We start from the raw sequence: 19,750 nt of genomic DNA on the forward strand, positions 1-19,750 counted from the left end.
AACAGTGATGGGTTAAAGTGAGCTTTCTTGCTTTCCCTTGGATCCTACTTACAGCCCAAACTGGGCAAAAGTCCAACAACTTCCTCTTCAAAAGCAAGCAATGATGAAAGCAATCAGTGACTTAAAGATGGGCTTTCACAATGGGAAGGAAAAAACATCCTCATCTGAAAGACAGTGTGACAGAAGTCATGCTGGGGACAAGCTTAGAGCCACCCCCACCCCCAATGATCACATCAGGGCCTTCTTCCACCCATCTTTATAAAGGACATGCCAGCACTTTTAATATTACCTTCCTTTCTCACACTCTGACCTTCATGGGAGAGCATGGATTCTAGAACAAGATGCACTACGCTAGAGGGATAGAGGAAGATACCACCCAGATCCAAGCCTGCGTAGCACCTTGGCCCACTGAGAAGTGTCAGATTGCAAACCCTCCTTTATCTAGCATTTGTATTACTCTCACACGCTTCCCTGTCAATACCAATATCATTAAACATCTCACATTTAACTTTTGCATGGTTTCCTATAAGTAAAAAATTCCATCAGTAGAGCCACCTTTAATCCCAGCATTCGGGGGTGGGGGGGTGGGGGGGTGGGAGGGGGAGGGGACAGTTAGGTCCCAGTGAGCTTGAGACCAGTCTGGTCTACAGAGCAAGCTCCAAGACAGCCAGGACTGCATAGCAGAGAGTTCCTGTCCCTTCTTGCCTGCCTAAATAAACTTCCATCAGTAAAACTCAAATGTACATGTGAATGAAGACAACTACCCATTTTTTTTTTAATTTGGCATATAGCACTGGAAAGGGGCATAGACTACTGTCAAGTCTACCAAACGTCAGACAGATTTGAGGTTCACAACTTTTCTGTTGACAGGAAAAACTGACTGCTGTTAGGTAAAAGACAAGGCATATCAATATATTTATGCCTTATAAATAAATGTTCTACTTTTGACATGAAAGACACCAGAGTAACATGACACAGAAAATTTAAATGAGCATACCCATTTTTTGTTACCAGAAGCAGGACACTGTTGTTACAAGTACTAAAATAGTAACAAACAGGAGGTACCAAATACCTGACATAGAAGAGTGCACGCTGCCCAGAAGAAAAACAAACACAGCAGGCGCACTGGAGCACGGATATTTATAGAAACAGTCAAGGAGGTTTTGTGAAAAGGAGATAGGAGTTTGAAAGAACTCCAAGCACTTCACTTTAAAAAAAAGGGAGGGGGGGGTCAAAGGACAAAGGCCAGCAACATCCCACTGGGCACTCAGTGTTTCCTACTGCACAGGAACCAAGTACACACCCAGTACTCCCACACATGGCGGCCTCCCTTTTTCTGAGGTTACAATAAAGTTCATGATGCTAACTGCAAGCCAACTTTGGGTGGAATGAACAAAACCAGAATGGAGAGAAAATCGCTGGGTTCTGATGAGATGGAGAAGCCGGTCTTCAGCTCAGGCTCTATAACCAGGAAGGCCCACTATCTGGACAGACCTGCTGTTACTAAAGGATGACCCAGTCGTCTCTGACAACTTTGGAAAGAATCAGAGTTGGAAACGTACAGGATTTGTGCTGGTTTGAATGCGAGTGGCTCCCATAGGCTCATGTTCTAGTTCTTTGGTCCCCAGTTAGCGGAGCTGTTTGGTAAAGAGTAAGAGGTGTGGCCTTGCTGGAGGAGGTGTGGCCCTGGGGGTGGGTTCTGGGGTTCCAAAAGATGGTTATTCCCAGTTAGTGCTCTCTCTGCTTCCTGTCTGCTGTTGCAGGTGTGAGCTTTCAGCGGCTCCTGCCACCATGACTTAACTTCACAATCATGGACTCTACCCTGAACCTTAAGCCCAACTAAATGCGTTCTTTTATAAATTGCTTGGTCATTGTGTTTTGTCACACCAATAAGTAACTAGTACATGATCTAACCAGTAAAATCATTTTCCTGTGGTTGCTTTTGTATGGAAGAAATAAGTAAAGTTTCAGGGTGGGCCAGAATTGTTTGAAGCACTGCAGGGTAACTGCTGAGGGAGTATGCAAGCAGCCACTGATAATTATGTAAAGAAAGGACTGTGTGCCCTGGAGATGTTATTTACCAGATTAAGTAGGCCATGTTTTCCTGCAGAGTTCCTGGTTCTCAAACCAGAGGTTTATTTACTACAGTGGCTAATACTGTCAACTGGTCGGGAGGAAGAAACACCTAACAGCACCGGTGAGGTGTGCCTCTAGATGTGTCTGGAAGGGTGTAGCAGAGAGGATTAGCTGTGCTGTGCTCCCAGATAAAACAAAAGGTGGGGAAGAAGAAAGCCTGCTGACTGCTGCCTCTTCTTTGTTCTCTGCACTCTCTCTGACTGATCTGCAAGGGGTGAGGTGAGCACCAGGGCCAGGAGCTGGTCTGGCCCCAGTGACTTCCCACACAACAGAATGAAATCCTCTGAACCATGAGCCCACAGTCACTTGTCTTCTCTCAAGTGGCTCATGATCCTTGATGTATCCTTGTGTCTATGTGTGTTACAGTGTCTCCCCTTCTGTTATAACGTTTAAGGACTGAACTCAGACACTGGGCTTGTGCTGCAAGCTGGTTTACCCACTGAGAGATCTCACTGGTCCCTAAGTTGCTTCTTGGTAGGAATTTGGTCACAAAAACAACAAAAGCAACTCCATCTGTAGTGTGTTCCTTATGAGAAGAAAGAAAGAAAGAAAGAAAGAAAGAAAGAAAGAAAGAAAGAAAGAAAGAAAGAAAGAAAGAAGAAAGGAAAAGAAAGAAAGAAAGGAAGGAAGGAAGAGGGAGAGAGAAAGAAGGGGAGGGAGGGAGAGTGGGAGGAAGAAGCTAATTGTGTTTTAAAATAGTTAATCAGAAATTTGTAAGTTACTGTTGTGTTCTTTTTAGATTTGAGAGCAGGGTCCTGGGCTGAAAGAAATGGACACATGCCCCCACCCCTAACCCAGAGCTATCTCCAATTTATAAGTACTTGAAAATGAAAATTTAGTTTCCTCCAAGGGAATCTCACTGGGAAAACAAACTACTCTTAAGAGTAGGCTGTGTATCCAGCAGTAGACGGCCAGCAGGGAATGAACGCAACGGTGGTGTGTTTGTCTTATAGTGTCAGGGATTTTGTATTTAATTTTTAAAATTTTTAGCCAGGCAGTGTTGGTACACGCCTTTAATCCCAGCACTTGGGAGGCAGAGGCAGGTGGATTTCTGAGTTCGAGGCCAGCCTGGTCTACAGAGTGAGTTCCAAGACAGCCAGGACTACACAGAGAAACCCTGTCTCGGAAAAAAAAAAAAAAAAACCAAAAAAAAAAAAGGAAATTCAGATCTCTTTTATTGCAATCACATTTATAGACCCATGAAAGGGGTATGTGTGTGGGGGGGAATCACACTAGATTGTTCTAACATAAGGAAACTGGAAAAGTACATTCTAGAAGGATCTAAAAATAAAGACTCTTCCTTTAAAACACAAACGAGGTAGCAGGTAAGATAATACAGTGATGTAATGCTTGATGTCAAGCTGGACAACCTGACTCTTGATCCCCAGGATCCATGGAAGGAGGAAGCCAACCCTCAAAAGCCATCTTCTGACCTTCACGTGTGTCCCACGTTACATAAACATGCCTATGTGTGCGTGCACACACACATACACACGCACACACACAAATGTTTACAAAAAAGAAACCACAAAGCAGGAAATTAGGCATTTGAGTACTGTCAACCCTGGTAGACAACGGGTTACTGGACATGTCTTTACACACTATTCTCTCACTCTGATAGGCCAATAAAATATAGAAAGACATTGACTTAAGAGTCTTGACAATCCTGGGTTTGAGTCGGGCACTACTGAAAATTTCTGTGACCTCTGCTTTAACATCACCACTGTCCTGACTCTTCTCACATAGAGCTGTGAGGTTTGCAGGAGATGACGATCCGTGTGAAGCCCACAGAGAGCCTCTGTCAGTCAATACACAGCAACAATTCCAAATCTTTTTACTTTTAAAGAGTTCAACAGAGTGTGAAGACACATGACCGGAATCTCAGCACTTGGGACACTGAGGCAGGAGGATGATGAATTCAAGGCCATCTCTTCCTGAAGAGTAAGTTCAATATCACCCTGAGCTCCACAATGAACTCTGTCTCAAACCAACACTACCAAGCTTGAAACTAGCCTGGCATGTCATTGTGGATGTCTGTCCAAGTTGTATTATAGTCCAAACCTACCCTTTTTTCCAGGAACCTCAAGCATATGCAGTTTTAAGTCTGACGAGGTTCTAATAAGGCAATGACCAGCAAGCACACTGTAAAGGACCCAATTACCTATTACTAAGAACAACAATTAAAATAGTGGAAGGAAGGGCTCAACAGGGGAAACCAGCATAAAATAAGCAAATGCTCTGGAATGCTTGAATGCTCACCGCAGGTCCAAGCCAGCTTCTTTCCACAGCAGATCCATCAGGCGCAGCATCTGCAGTGTCAGCATGTCCTGCCGCAAATCTAAGGGAAACACCCGCTAAGTTACACACGCTTGCACTCTTATGCCCCTTGCCTGCCAACTCAGTACCAGGCATTCGGTCAGACTCAATAGACCATTACCAAACACTGTACTTTCCCTCCAATTTTAATCTTGCCATATAAACTGTATCAAACAGGTTCAGCGACTGGCATGTCCCTGTACAATTTCAGAAATTAAATTTTCAACCATTTCCCATGTATGAACTACTGTGCCAACTACAGGGATACTGTAAAAGTATATTTCTACCACACATGTCACATTGTTACTTTTCCTGTTTTTAATTCTACACAGAAAATATGAATCATACAGGTTATCGTATGAGTCCAGAAAACTGTAAGGGTTGAATTTATTATGATCCTCTCCAGAAAAGCTTCCAGTCTCAGCACTCAGGAGTCGGAAGCATAAAGTCAGGAATTTTGAAGATAGCCTTGGCTATATCGTGAGATCTTGGGCCAAAATAATAATGAATAATAAAAGTTAAAGAATACCTTCAGCCTACATGATGGCCACTTGTAACCCCAGTACTTGGGAAGTTCGAAGGTTGCGTCAGCAGGGTTCAAGGCCATTCCTGACTACATAGTAAGTTCAAGGACAACTTGGCTACATAAAAACATCTCAACCCTCCTCCAGACTTCCCCAAAGGGCACTTTCAGATAAAATCATGTCAAAGTAATAACAAGCTATCTTATACTATTTGTATGGTCTAGTGAAGAAAAATATTTAACAATATAGTCTGAGTGTAGGACATGCTAGTATATTCACGTAACCCCAACACTGAGGAAGCTGAGTCAGAATCACAAGTTTGAGGCTAGCTTGTACTACAAAGTAAGCTGTCTCAAACAATGTGAACCACCGGAAGAACTTCCATTACGTTGCAAGCATGTAGAAATAAGTTATGAGATGAAGAACCTAAAGCCCATCTGCTGCCGCGCTTGCCTGTGGCTCACAAGCCACGCCTGCCTTTGGCTGTTGCAATTACTTCAGAGGCATTTCCTTATCAAGTCTGGGTCATCAGCTCAGTTAAAACATGAAGCTCTGGCAATGATATCAAAGCTGCTGTCACTGAACAGAATGCACGAACACACACTGAGGTACACTTGCTTTTTACAAGCTTTGCATCAAAAGATTTACTATTTGTATTTTACAGAGCAAAATGGGAAGGCTTATCGGGTCAATAAATTAAGTGCACAAGTACTTTCCAGGAAGGAGCAGCGCCTGGGGTGTACTAAGCTGACTTGTGAGCACTGGCAGTTGCGATGCCTGCTATCACACTGTCATACACATCCAACATGCTGTGACATTCCAGGACTTACCATCACCATTTTTAAAGATCACTCCAACCGAGTCCTCTCCAAAGGCTCGGTTGTTGTAGACCAGCCACAGGGGTTTCATCTTGGAGTCCATGTATTTGCACTTTTCAACACTGAAATCAGCAAGGGGGAATCAGTCACTTGATGCAATAGTGGGCATGACTATACAAGTGCCGTGAGGCATCTGGTTTGCAAGCCCCTTAGGTGAGAGCCAGAAACCTTCCTCTGTGTAAGAAGGAACCCGGAGAGCGGCTCTGGTTGGCATACACTGAGGCCCAGAGGAAGGTCAGATCTTAGAACCAAGCCTAAGATCTGACCTTCCTCTGGCTCCAACTGGAATCCCGCCTTGCTCTTTATACTTTCTTAACATTACTACATTCAGTGGGTAAAAGATTAGAATATACTGCTGTATTAAAATCAGGACTACAAATGGCTCTTTTTAAAGATACTCTTAATTTATATATGTGTGTGTGTGTGTGTGTGTGTGTGTGTGTGTGTGTACACTACAGAGGGCAGAAGAGGACATCAGGTTCCCTGGAGCTGGAGTTCCATGCTACTGTGAGCCACCAGAAGTAAGTGCTGGGAAACAAAGGGCTTTTAAATGCTGAGCCACATTTCTAGCCCAAATCCTTGATTTCTTAATGAGGGATCGATTCTTAGAGGTGTATTTAAATTTTATTTTAAAATGGGAAGTCAGTAAATAATAACATTTTGCTCATACAGAATTCTTAATTCTTAGAGATTGATATTATAGTCAGGAATGGTGGTACATACCTGTGTCACCTGCATTAAGCAGGCAGGAAGATTATGTGTTAAAATCAGCCTGGGCTACATAGAGAGTCTAAGGCTAGCCTGGGCTTCATAAGACCCTGTATCAAAACTAGCTTGAGCTGGAGAGATGGCTCAGTGGTTAAGAGCATATATAGCTCTTAGAGGGAACCCAAGTCATCACCTTACAACAGCCTGTAACCCAAGCCTCTGGCCACTGTACCTGCACTCATGTACATGTACCCTTTCCCCTCAAATTAAAAAGTATCAAATCTCTTTAAAACTAACATATATGCTCTCTATATAACATGTTATATAAATTGAAAAAATAACTTGTAATATTACTAGCCCCACAGAGAAATTTAGCTAATAACTATACAGCTTAATGAATATATGTAAACACAGTCTCTGAAGACTCAAGACTTTCCTTCCACAGCCACTTTAACTTCCTTGGGCTAACAGCTAGCCCCACCCATTCCCTAACACACTGAATCAGAAACCTCTTCTGCATTGCTATTTCCACAGGCAGAGCAGAGACAGTCACTCACTAGAGCTCTGAGAGGACGACACACGGGTTCAGGGGCGATTGCAGGTCAGAGAGTGCCTCCCGGTAAGCGCTCTGTTTTAAGCATGTGTGCATGGCCTCCTTTCCTTTAGCTCTGTTCAGCTTCATTGCATTCAATTTGATTAAGCTGTTTAAAGTTTTCAACTTATTGAGTGCTTCAACCTGGAAAATAAAATTCCCCACCCCCAAATTCACTTATGGTTAAAAATATCATGGTATCCTGCGGTCACATTCATCAGTAGCTCTAACCAAACAAACATACACAATCAGCTAAAGTAAAAACTGTGACTATAAGAAAGGTTTTACAAACAGTAAGTTATTGTCATTTATTAGTTAAGGCATCATTTTTAAATTTTTAATTAAAAGACATGTTATAAACTTGGAGAAAAGTAAGCAGGCATAAACTGAGTATTTTCAGATAGGTGTGAACCTGTATTCAATGCTACACTACATGGAGTAACGGGATTTGGAACACCTCAATCTGAACTGTTCACTTTGGGCTCCACCACAAGACAGGTAGTGACAGGCATCTCCATGCATGGCAACACCTGTCTGAAATCCACCTGCTTTCTTTCTACTGCCAAGATAACAAGAAGAGATTATAATTCAAGGCATTTGTTGTCCAAGATGAAATTGATTGCTTTGAAGCTGGTTACAGTGGTACATGCCTTTAATCCCAGTACTGGGGCTTGGGGAGGCAGAAATGGGTAGATTTCTAAGTTCCAGGTGAGTCTGGTATACAAAGTGAGTTCCATGACAGCCAGGGCTACATAGAGAAATGCTATCTCAAAAACTTTTTTTGCTTACTTTTTTTTTTTTTTTTTTTAAAGATTTGTCTTATTTTTAAGTGTGTATATGTGCCTATGCCTGAGTATATGGGTGTGTATCATGTGTGTATAAATGCCTATGCCTGAGTATATGGGTGTGTATCATGTGTATGGACGTGACCGCTGAGGCTAGAAGAGGGTGCCAGATGCCCTGGAACTGGAATTACAGGTGGTTGTGAGGGATACTGGGAACCGAACCTCGGTCTGCTATAGAACAAGTTCTTGTAACTACTGAGTCATCTCTCAGATCTGGGAAGATTCTGGCTTTCAAAAAAAAAAAAAAAAATCAACAAAAAGCAAGCCAAAAACCAACCAACCAACCAACCAACCAACCAAACAAACAAACACCTTTGTACTTGTAGCATAGCAATGACCAACTAGATCAAAACCATTATTTGTAAAAGATACTTTAGCCAAGCATAGTAGTGCATGCTTTTAATTACTATACATATTGGGGTGTGTGTGTGTGTGTGTGTGTGTGTGTGTGTGTGTGTGTGTGTGTAATAGAAGTGGTCAGAGGCAGAGGGACCTCTGTGAGTTCAAGGCCAGCCTGGTCTACATAGTAAGTTTCAGGTCGGCCTGTCTCACTCAATCAAGCAAGCAAGGAAACAATAAACACCCGCATTAGCCAGTTGTAATGAGCACATGTGATCCCAGCACTCAAGAAGCAGAGGCAGGAGAATAGCTACAAGTTGGACAACAGTCTGGTTTACACAGCAAGTTCCTGGCCAGGCAAGGCAATTACAGAGACACCACCTTACTCTCCCCACAGAAGTTCTTGCTATCAGCTAATAACTGGGAGTCCATTCATATATATAAAACTCATGAGAATATAATAACCATAATCCAGGAGGAACTTTACATGTCATTAAACAAGAAACAACAAATAATAACAAACACATATAAAGAAAAATGCCAAATATGAGGTACACATAATGAACATTGGTTTGTAATCCGAATCTCAGAGAATTTATTTTGTATCATGCTTTCATTTTAAAATTTGGCTTCTGTGCAAGAAAACCATTCAGACTATGCATGGATGTGGATTCTAGCATGTAGTTTCCAAAGATTGGCTGAGTCCTTGCTCATATAGAAAACTAAGATGGTGCTATGTAGCTAAATGATAACAACAAGACGGTCAGTGCTTGCCAAGTTAGCCATCTGTCAAAACCACAGACACCCCATTTTTTTAACAGCTTCAGGAGCTGTACAAATACTGGTGACAAGAGAACCAGATGAAAACTGGGCTATGAAAACCAGATCTTTCTGAACTATTCCAAACTAGAATGTCTTCCATGTTTGTGCAGTTGGTGACTGCTACGCCCCATTGCTAACTGTACTGATTCCTAAACAGTATCCTAACTGGCCATAAGCCAAAAAGTACTTTTAAGTATTTCAACAACTGTCATTTTATACTTTACAATGATAACAAATACCATAGTGGGCTGGCAGAATAGTTCAGTAGGTGAAGTACTTGTGGCCAAGCCTGGAGATCTGAGTTCCATTCCTGGAACTGATGGAGTGAGAGGAGAGAACCATTCTAACAAGTTACCCTCTGACTTCCACCCCTTCACCAACACTACCCCCCCCCCATGGGAAGGATACAGAGTCTTTCTCTTATAATTCGTCAGTCAAGAAAACAGTAGTGGCTAGTCTTGGTGGCTCCAGGCTAGCCTGGGCAACTCAGTGAGACCTTGTCTCACTCAAAATACATTAAAAAACAAAAACCAGGGGCGGGGTGAGGTGGAGACTGGGCCTGAAGAGATGGCTCAGTGGTCAAGAGTGTCTGGAGGACTGGAGTCTGGTTCCCAGCACTCATATTGGTCAGTACACAAACACCTACTCTAGGGGATCGGACGCCATACTCTAGCATCTGTGACTATGCACATAGGATGTGTACTGTAACATAAAGAGAAAGGGGCTGGAGCTTAAAATAGATGCTAACCTATGGTGCAAGAGGACCTGGGATCAGGGGAGGGAGACAGGGCAGGGAAGGGTGGTATTAAGAGGATATGCAGTGTGCTTGAGAAATGAGCGAGGGAGACAACAGGCACACAGTGAGGTAGAACACATAGCAACCAACTGGGACCTCATAAGCCTGAGTAGAAAAATCCGGATTTTTAATGTTATGAACAATTACTATTAGGGATTTAAAGAGGAGAATGATGTGACTGGAAAAAGATCACTTAACAGATGCCCAGAGGCTGTGCTGGGGGAAGGAAGGCAGACAGGGAAGGCTGAGAATGAGGAGCCCAGTGTAGAGGGTGGGTGGAGTACAAGATAATGGGTCAGTCAGATGAGGAGGCCACCATGAGCACTGGGTTCCGAATTGTTGCATGATATGAATATCTGCTCGCCATTATTACCACACCCAGTGGCCTTTCCAAAAGGTATCGTAGTTATTGTGTAAAAGCCTATGGAAGGATCACTAGCTAAGTAAGCGAGCAAGCAATGGTAGCACATTCTTGCATTCTCAGGATTTGGAGGGGGATCATGAGTTCAAGGGCAGCCTGTGCTTTACATACATAACGGTAATTATCAAGAGCGCAATTAGACAGCATACTTAAAGCAGTATGAGTTCTTGGCACAGGGTAATTATTTAGTAACTTAATGGTATATCAGCAATACTTCCGGACTGTAAGAACACACTACAATTTTAGGTATGAAGCTTGAAAAGGTAACAAGGACTCTGAACTACAGAAATCATGTGTTCATACCTCACTATGTCTCTGTCTAAAAGATAAATTATACGCATCATAACACTATACTAAAGAGTCGTAAAGCTTTAAAAACACACTGCCTGAGGAGTAGTGTAGGCTGTGAACACTGGAGGCAGAAGGCTGCCCCTCACGTCCATCATGAAATACACACAGACAAGTAGAATGTAGGGCATCCTATTAATATGGGAAATATGAGATATACTTTAATTCTAAGCTTGCTGAGACTTATTTTGACAGATTTTCCTCAAAGTAAAGTCTGGGAAACAGCTCAGTGGTAGACCACTTACATGTTGCGTACACAGCCTCGAGTCCATTCCCGAGCACAGCACTATATGCTGTGGATCCCAACACTCAAAAGGCTGGGGCAGGAGGAGCTCCAGACCTTGGTCCTCCTCAAATAAACAGTGAGTTCAAGGCCATCCTGAGCTTCATGAGACTCAATCCATTCCCATAAAGTACTGATCAGGTTAAGTTACTGAAAGAGCAATGAAATATGTGGCTGGAGAAATACCATTTGATAAACTCAGTTGACCACTGTGTGCTAAACTGAATTAACACAGAAGCTCATACCTGCTTGGAAAGCACTTTCATGTGCCCTACGCTTCCACGACAGTATGCTTCTAGGATGACACCAAACTGTATGGACACAGCAGGAGTGTGCACCTCTGACCTGCAGAAAAGCAATATTGAAATGGTTTGTAATCGAACACTTTAGAACATGGAGAACAAACACTGACCTCTTTATTCTGACATAAAATGTTCTGATGCCAATCAGCTGAGAGCTGGCCATCCCAAGCACGGACCAGTAAGAGGGTCACATCCTGGCTAGGACTCAGAAGTTGTGAGATCTTAGTGGTCAATTCTTTAATTGAAGAAAACTAACTTTCCCACCTTTTACCTGAACTGCCTTTTGAAAGGGAAAGGAAATGTAACTTAGGAATTTGGAGAGAATTAGTTGGAAACAGAAATCTATTTGACTGAGGTCAATGAGCCAGTCAGCTTAACCACTTTTCTGTCCCCCTTCCCCACTGCCACTGAGTTCATGTGCATAATGGGAGTGGAACACGAGCCGTGGGAACACATGGAGGTCAGAGGACGGCTGAGGAGAGCCGGGTCCTCTCTTCTACTTTATGTGGACTCTGCATACTGAACTCAGCTCGGCAGCTTGCACAGCCAGGGCCACTGCTTACTGCAACACCTTGCTGGCCCCAGTTTTCTTTTCTCTCTCAAACAATGGTATCCATGTATGAAAAATAAAAACTCCAAGAATATCTATTTTGTCATTCTCTAAGGGGTTCAAAATAGTACTGAATTGGACAAGAGGACAAACTATAAATAATAATAATAATAAAAGGACCAACAAGAAAATTACTTTAGGAGTGAAAATCAACTAAAATTAATACCACAGTGTTAGAAAGATTATAAGCTTAGTCAAAAAGGAAGAAAGGAAGGCTTTTTTTTTCTTTCTGAGAAGCTTAAGTCTGAACAGTGAAGCATGCAATGAGAGGGTAAAGAAGAATGAACTGATCACACATGTGCCAGACTCTGGTCAAGCCCCAGCACTACAAAGAAAACAGACATGAACATGGGCTAGAGAGGTGGCTGGGAGGTTAAGTGCTGGCACTGCTCTTGCAGAGGACCCAGGTTTAGTTCCAGAACCACACTGGACACCCAACAACTGCTTGAAACTCTAGCTTCAGGGAAATCCTAGGCTCCTGGCCCCCACACCCATCTGAACTCACATAAACATGGAAATAAACACAATTTACAATTACGTAAAAACTCTGACTTTACTCAGGAGTAGTAATGATAATAACAGTATTCACAAACTGAAGCTGGAGAGATGGCTCAGTGCTCAGAAACACTGGCTGCTCTTCAAAAGGACCCAAGTTGTGTTCCCAGTTCCCATGTGGCAGCTCACAACTATCTACAACTGCACTGCCAGTGGATCCAATGCCACTGCAAGCATCAAGCATACAAGCATGTCTATATATACAGGTAAAGCAAACATGCTCATAAAATAAATTTAGAAATACACACACACACGTAAACTTCTGAAAGGAATAAACAAATCAGCACAGAGCTAACATATATTTTTAAAAAATGTTTATTTCTTTGGAAAAAAAAAAAGAGTGCATGGGGGGTTGGAGAGATGGCTCAACAGTTAAATGAGAACTGGCTACTCTTCCAGAGGACCTGGGTTCAATTCCCAGCACCCACATGGCAGTTTACACTTAATCTGTATCTCCTGTTCCAGGGGATCTGATACCCCTCAAAACAGTCAAACCACCAATGTACATAAAATAACACTGTTTTTTTAAAAACAGTGCATGAAGTTGGGAGGGAAAAGTGATAGTAGCAGTTGGGGGAGGGGATGGGGTAGATTTGGTCAGAGCATACACACAGCATAAAGATTAAATCAATATTTTAAAATAAAAAGTAGTTTGTTAGAAAATATTACAACATAACTGTTAATAGGTTTAGCTAAAAATCCAGAAAGTATCACAAAATATTTACCTGAAATACTTTGCCAAATGATGAAAACAGAATGTAGGTATCAAAAAATGAGAAGACATTAAACGGTGTAAATATTACCGATGGATCAGAAGCCACCAAGCTTCTGCTAGTCCACTGAGTGCCTTAAATCACACTGGATTAGTTATTAGAGCACATACTGGCATCAAACTGAAATAGGAGAGACTTACCTAAGATGCCAAAATAAAAACTGCCCAATCCTCCGATTATCAAGTGCTCTTTCTAATAGGAATCTGGAGAGGGCACAATCAAGAAAAGGCTCGTATTTCAAAACTTGCACCAATTGTAAAAGATACTGAGAGAGTTCTTCATCACTGAAAGAAACAAAAGGGAGAGAAACTCAGCCGCCAGTGCCAGAAGATGATCCCCCTACCAACTGTCACGCGCTACCTGGCTAACATGCGTGGGTCTTCTGGACTAGGCTTGTCACATGTTTATAGTCACTGTACCACATTCTTACACACATATAATCGGCCAGGAGTCATGCCCACTGCCCCCCAAATGGCCACTTTAACATAATTATTTTTATTGTGTATGTGGCATATGTGATGTGTGTACCACAGTGTTCAGAAGACAACGTGGTAGAGTGAATTTTCTCATTCTCTGTCTAGGTAGGTTGCAGGGGTTCATGAGGATATCAGGCTTCTGTGGTAAAGTTTCTCCACATCCATTTATGAAAACCTACAGCTACCTGAAACAAGTATAAGAGTAGGGGGTTGCCCTCCTATGTATAGGATTTTGCATCTCAGATTATTACAGAGGTTACATAGTTTTTTCTTCCTATCAAACTATTTAGAATAGATCTGATTTTAAAAGCAAGAAAGGACCACAGCCAGGACTGGGGACAGGAGAATCAGTCTGAATTTGAGAACTAGCTAGCTTGGGCTACACAGTTAGTTTAAGGGCAGACCCCATGAGAAAATAAATAAACAAATATGCCTCCATCTTAGAATACTAACCCTTCTTTTGGGGTAATTAATAGACTATGATGAAGGAAAGAGGCGACACAGGCATGGCTGCTCAGTTTGGAAATGCTGGCTTCCAGGGATGGCCTAGAGCAGGTGCTTGGAAACCACGATTTCAGAACTCTGTCCTGTAGTCAAGGGGAGAGTGGCCTACCTACACTTAAACTGTTCATGCAGCAGTGGGGCCTGAGCTGCAAAGCCAGCAGAGGGCACTAAGATAAGCTCCTACATGACCTGGCCACCAAAGTTCAAACAAGCTTCCTTTGGTCCTTACCTTACTAATGCCACATTCAAGGCGCCACCCTCTTCCTCACCCACACAGGTAACTCCTTGCCCCAGGACAGTCCTATTAGAAGAGATACCTCATCTGTCGCAGGCAGCCGACGGCGTACTCCCGGACATACTGGTCTGGATAGTTGAAATCCAGGAGCTCCAGTGCCTCCCTGGGGGGTAATTTGGGCCAAATCTGCAGGAGCGCCTGAAGCTGTTTGAGATGAAAACTGGGTCAGAAGTTTGGTGGACAAAAGGAAATTATCCTTCCTGGCATATGGGAACAGAGATGAATCAAAAGAAAGGAAAAATTTAAATGCTGATACCTCAAACATTCTGGCAGATGTAGACTCTGTTTCCGAAACATTCTATATATATATATATGTTTTAAAGGTTACTATGTGCCTAAGGAAAACAGAGTGAGACACTGAGGTGTCTACAGTGATTAGCCATCACATAAGTTAAGGAAAAAACAAGTATAAATAAGCCAAGTCTCAAGCTAAGACAGATATACTGAGAAAGTCAGTAACTCAATATAAAATTACAAAGTTTAAGTGTGTGTGTGTGTGTGTGTGTGTGTGTGTGTGTGTTTGGTTTGAAGTAGAGTTTCTCCGTGTAGCTCTGGCTGCTCTGGAACTCAATCTGTACACTAGGTACACAGCCTGTCTCTGCCTCTCAAATGCTGAGATTAAAGGTGTGCGCCACTAAGTCCATCGACTTTTAAGTAAATTTTTAGAGAAATCTTTTATTACTTTACAGATTTTTTTAAATTAACCAGAACACGCTTGAGCTCCTCAAATCAGAAATAGATGTAAGTAATCCACAAGAATTGAAGAGTGCCTACATTCTTTTTAATGGCTAATAAATCCTATTACAAATGCTAACTGGATGTTAGACTCCCCGAGCAAGAGCTGGAGCTTCGTGCAAAAGAGACAGTTTTGGCCATGCCCAGGTCTTCTGAAGAGGAACTCTGCCATTGCTCTGTGAGATGGAGAGTCCTCCTCTTGTGGGTATGATACATATACAGGGCAGAGTCTCACAGGGACAAACAACTGGGAATAAAACTTGTTCTGACTGAGAGTGGAAAAAAGTTTAATTTGTGGCAATCAAATCAAAGCTCACCACTAGATAAAACCTTACTATCGAGTAATCTGGGCTTTTCTTGAGCATCCTATACCACTGACAGCAATTTACTGGGTAAGACCAGTGCTAGAGAGCTAGGTTGATGAGATTACAGTGAGGAAGGGATATTCCTTCAGCTTCTCAAAAGCAACTATGACAGGCATGGTGGCACATGCCTTTAAACCTAGCACTTGGGAAGCAGAGACGAACGGATGTCAGTGAGTGTGAGGCCAGTGTGGTCAATACAATGAGTTCTAAGCCAGCCATGGCTACGAAGTAAGACCCTGCCTCAAACAACAAAACCACTGGGGTTCTATAAGACTGGTGGAAGGTGCCAGGGGACCTGACTATTGTCCATTTTGATAGATGGGGCTCCCAAACTACTGTTCCAGTTGCTGTTAATATAAGCCCCGCTCACTCCACCCAGATCCCAGAATCTCAGAAGTTACAAAGAATATGTAAGGGTTTAAAACCTCATAAATAGCTCCTGAAGAGAATTATCCAACAAGTTAGGCATCATGGTGCAGAAGGCTGAGACAGAAGGACTAAACATTTGAGAGAGGCTAAGGTAAGAACCTATCTTTAAGAGAAAACAACAACAACAACAAAATCCCAACAAATGGAAATACTTCCCTGAAAAGACATTTTACACAAAATCAATGAGTAATGTATACACATGTATACACACATACACAGGCCTAGAGAAAGCTTGTTTTTTGTTATTTAGGGGAAAGAAAGTGGAGGGAGAGAAGGAAGAGACAGGAGAGGGACAAGGAATTTTCTGTCACCTGAGCAACATCTTCAAGTTTATTCCACTTGATTGACAGGAGTAGTTTTGGCAGTGACTGTGGGAAATTTTCTCTGCAGTCTTGCCGTAGAGTCCAAATGAGATCCATTTCATTCTCACACAACTGAGACAGGGGGTCCCTGTCCAAGATTTCTTTCAGTACAGCAAGAAATTTTTTCCCACCACGACTCTTTAAGAAAGTAAAATAGTAATTATGGAATTTAACTGTGCAAACCACAGGAAACCATTCAGCAAATTTATATACAATGACATTACAAACTGTGAGCTTCACCAACTGACATTCTGTACAAAGATTAACGTGCATCCTTTTTAAAGGTTTGCATTGCTCCGTATTAATAGGTTATAGGCTACACACAAAGGTTCTTTTTTAAAATCTAAATGCCAACACTAGATGGCACTATTGCTTTTAGGTTAAATATGTCTTATTTAAGTAGCTTATAAATTCACTATTATTTTAGTTAAATTTCTTCTTTAAAAAAAAAACTGTGTGTGTGTGTGTGTGTGTGTGTGTGTGTGTGTGTGTGTGTGTGTGTTTTTACACTCAAAAGCCATGTGAATCCTGGGGACCTAACTCAGGTTCTTAGGATTAATGGCAAGCATTAATTAATTAATTAAAAAAATTAATCCTAATTTTTTTGTTTTTGTTTGTTTGTCATTTTTATTTTGTTGTTGTTGTTGCTTTAAGACAGGGTTTCTCTGTGTAGCCTTGGCTACCCTGGCACTTGCTCTATAGACTAGGCTAGTGTTTGTCATTTTTATTTTGTTGTTGTTGCTTTAAGACAGGGTTTCTCTGTGTAGCCTTGGCTACCCTGGCACTTGCTCTATAGACTAGGCTAGTGAGCCTCTGCCTCCCAAGTGCTGGGATTAAAAGTGTGCTGGGTGGCAAGCACTTTTATCTCTTGAGTCAATTTACCATTCACCATCTCCTGATTCTACCAACCTCCAACTGCAGCAACCCCCTCTCAAGATAGCCCAAACATATAACGAGTAAAATAAGAGTAATAATAAATAGAGGCCTTCTTGGCTTGTGCCTTGGCATAAAGGCATAAAATTTCTATAAATTTTAAACCCTATGATCGGAACTGGAGAGATGGCTCAGAGGTTAAGAGCACTGGCTGCTCTTCCAAAGGTCCTGAGTTTAATTCCCAGCAACCACATGCTCACACAATCTGTAAGGGGATCTGATACTCTCTTCTGGCTTGCAGGCATACATTCAGACAGAGCACTATATACATTAAAAAGAATCTAAAAGAAAAAAAAGAAAAGGAACCCTGCGATCCCAAACCAGCAAAACTCTGTAGTCTTAGAACATTTACTCAATTGCAAAGCACTGGAATAATACACACCATTCCATCCTTACACAGAAATGAAGAAGTTCTCTAGTGATGCCATAAACCCAGCATTCTGAAGGAGTCAAAATGCCAGTCAACACAGGTGAGCATGTTTAAATAGCAGCAGCAGCAACAACAACACCTGGCGGATGTGGCCTGCTACCCCAGTAATCCCAGCACTTAGAAGGAAGAGGCTGGAGACTCAAGGAGTCCAAAGCATATCTTCTGCTACACATGAGTCTGACCCCAATCTGTCTAAAATGTGGTGGAGGTGTGATCATGACCCTTTAGTGAGAGAATGCAGGTGTGACGGGAGATTGGGGCCTTCAGGCTCAGGGAGCAGTGAGAAGCTAGGCACAGTTCTAGGGAACTCCAGCTCAGATTCAAGAGTAGGAGGTAGGAGAAGAGGGGGGAGGGTACAGCTAGGATTCGGAGTAAGGTATCTGCCTGAAGAGTAAGGACTTGGAGACCAAGGTATCTTCCTGAAGAGGGAACAGTGCAGCTGGCCAAGCATGCCCCTTCCTGCATTATGCTGTGACAGCCAGGACACTAATCCTGTCAGCAGTGAAGATTACTGGGCCCTTGGGCGCTATCAGGTTCCAGGATACTTGAGAATCTTCACATGTGGGAGTCTAAATCCTGAAGGCACATTACAGTGAACAGGCAGATAGCCAGAGTTTAAAACTCAAGAATACAGAAACCAAGAATCCACATCATTGAGGAAAATGGGGGACAGTGTTGTCCCAATTAAGAACCTGAGCTGGAAACTATCTCAGTGGAGGTGGTGGGATGCTTGGTGTGCAAACACAAAGACCTAAACTTTGTCCCCCAGAACCCCTGTGAAGGCCAGCAAGCATGCATCTGTAACCATCCAAGACAGAGCAGGTAGATGGCTTCTGGTGGCTTGCTAGCTAGTCAGTCCAGACAGCATCACAGTGACGACCCTGTAGGAAGCAGTAAGACTTAAACTGTGTTCTATGGAGGAACACCCTCACTGAAGATGCTTATGTCTGGAACTTGGTAATGAAGTAAGAGAGGCTCAATCTAGTCCTATTTTGTTTGTCGTTGCTGATTCTGGTTTTGTGAGACCAGGCCTCACAATGGCGCAGGTTGTCCCGGGACCTGTTCTACCACCAAAGATGACCTGACCCTTCTACCTGTATTTCCCCAGTGCAGGAGTACAGGTGTGCACTGACATGTAGGGCTTCAACAGTCACACACCTTTACTCCTGACACATGTGGCTGAGGCAGCATGACTGAGTGATCCAAGGCCGGTCTGCAGCAAGACCATCGAAACCAACCTTTCACATGTCTTGCCTTTCCCTTTTCCCTTTCCTTTCCTTCAGTGCTAGCCCCTCTTACTGTTAGTCAAGAACATGGCAGTCTAGTAAAAGACTACATTGTCTGGCCACACTTATGATTTGGTCATGTGTCCAACATGACCCATAGCCCATGAGACGTGAGCAGAAAGTGTACAGACTGTCAGACAGTGGTGGCTTTTTTTAATTTTTTTTTTTTTTTTTTTTTTTTTTTTTTTTGGTTTTTTGAGACAGGGTTTCTCTGTGTAGCCCTGGCTGTCCTGGAACTCACTCTGTAGACCAGGCTGCCCTCGAACTCAGAAATCCGCCTGCCTCTGCCTCCCAAGTGCTGGGATTAAGGGCATGCGCCACCACCACCCGGCCGCTTTTTTGAATTTTGAGTAATTATTTATTTATAACTTCCACTGATTCAGTGGTGCTTGACTTTAATTCTGCCACTGGGGAAGCAGAGGCTGGAGAAACTATTTAAGTTCAAGGCCAGCCTGGTCTACAAAGAGAGTTCCAGGGTAGCCAGGGAAACACAAAGAAACTCTGTCTCAAAAAAAAGGGGGGGAATGATATATAACAATACTCAGAACAAATTATATAGACTTGTGTCTTGCTTCCATGCTTTTGTTGTCTGTGAGGTAGTAAAACAAGGAGCTAGAATAAAAATACTAAATCATAAGACATAAATAGCATTTTCAACTTGGCAGAGTTCTCAGGGAGAAAACACAG

General features: G+C 42.6%; 1 protein-coding gene across 6 annotated transcripts in view; it reads right to left on the minus strand.

The window, feature by feature from the left end:
• Positions 1–19,750, minus strand: part of Pik3cb (phosphatidylinositol-4,5-bisphosphate 3-kinase catalytic subunit beta) — a 103,242-nt gene that overhangs the window by 10,655 nt on the left and 72,837 nt on the right. For all 6 annotated transcript variants that reach the window (XM_034484067.2, XM_034484069.2, XM_076917577.1 and 3 more), the window contains 7 exons: positions 16,364–16,552; positions 14,546–14,667; positions 13,389–13,532; positions 11,254–11,353; positions 7,120–7,298; positions 5,807–5,916; positions 4,396–4,474 (listed from right to left, as the gene is read on the minus strand). In XM_034484067.2, coding sequence (XP_034339958.1) covers positions 4,396–4,474; positions 5,807–5,916; positions 7,120–7,298; positions 11,254–11,353; positions 13,389–13,532; positions 14,546–14,667; positions 16,364–16,552 — 923 coding nt within the window. The remainder of the gene's footprint in view (positions 1–4,395; positions 4,475–5,806; positions 5,917–7,119; positions 7,299–11,253; positions 11,354–13,388; positions 13,533–14,545; positions 14,668–16,363; positions 16,553–19,750) is intronic.

This window comes from Arvicanthis niloticus, chromosome 21, assembly GCF_011762505.2.
Source record: "Arvicanthis niloticus isolate mArvNil1 chromosome 21, mArvNil1.pat.X, whole genome shotgun sequence".
Lineage (NCBI taxonomy): Eukaryota > Metazoa > Chordata > Mammalia > Rodentia > Muridae > Arvicanthis > Arvicanthis niloticus.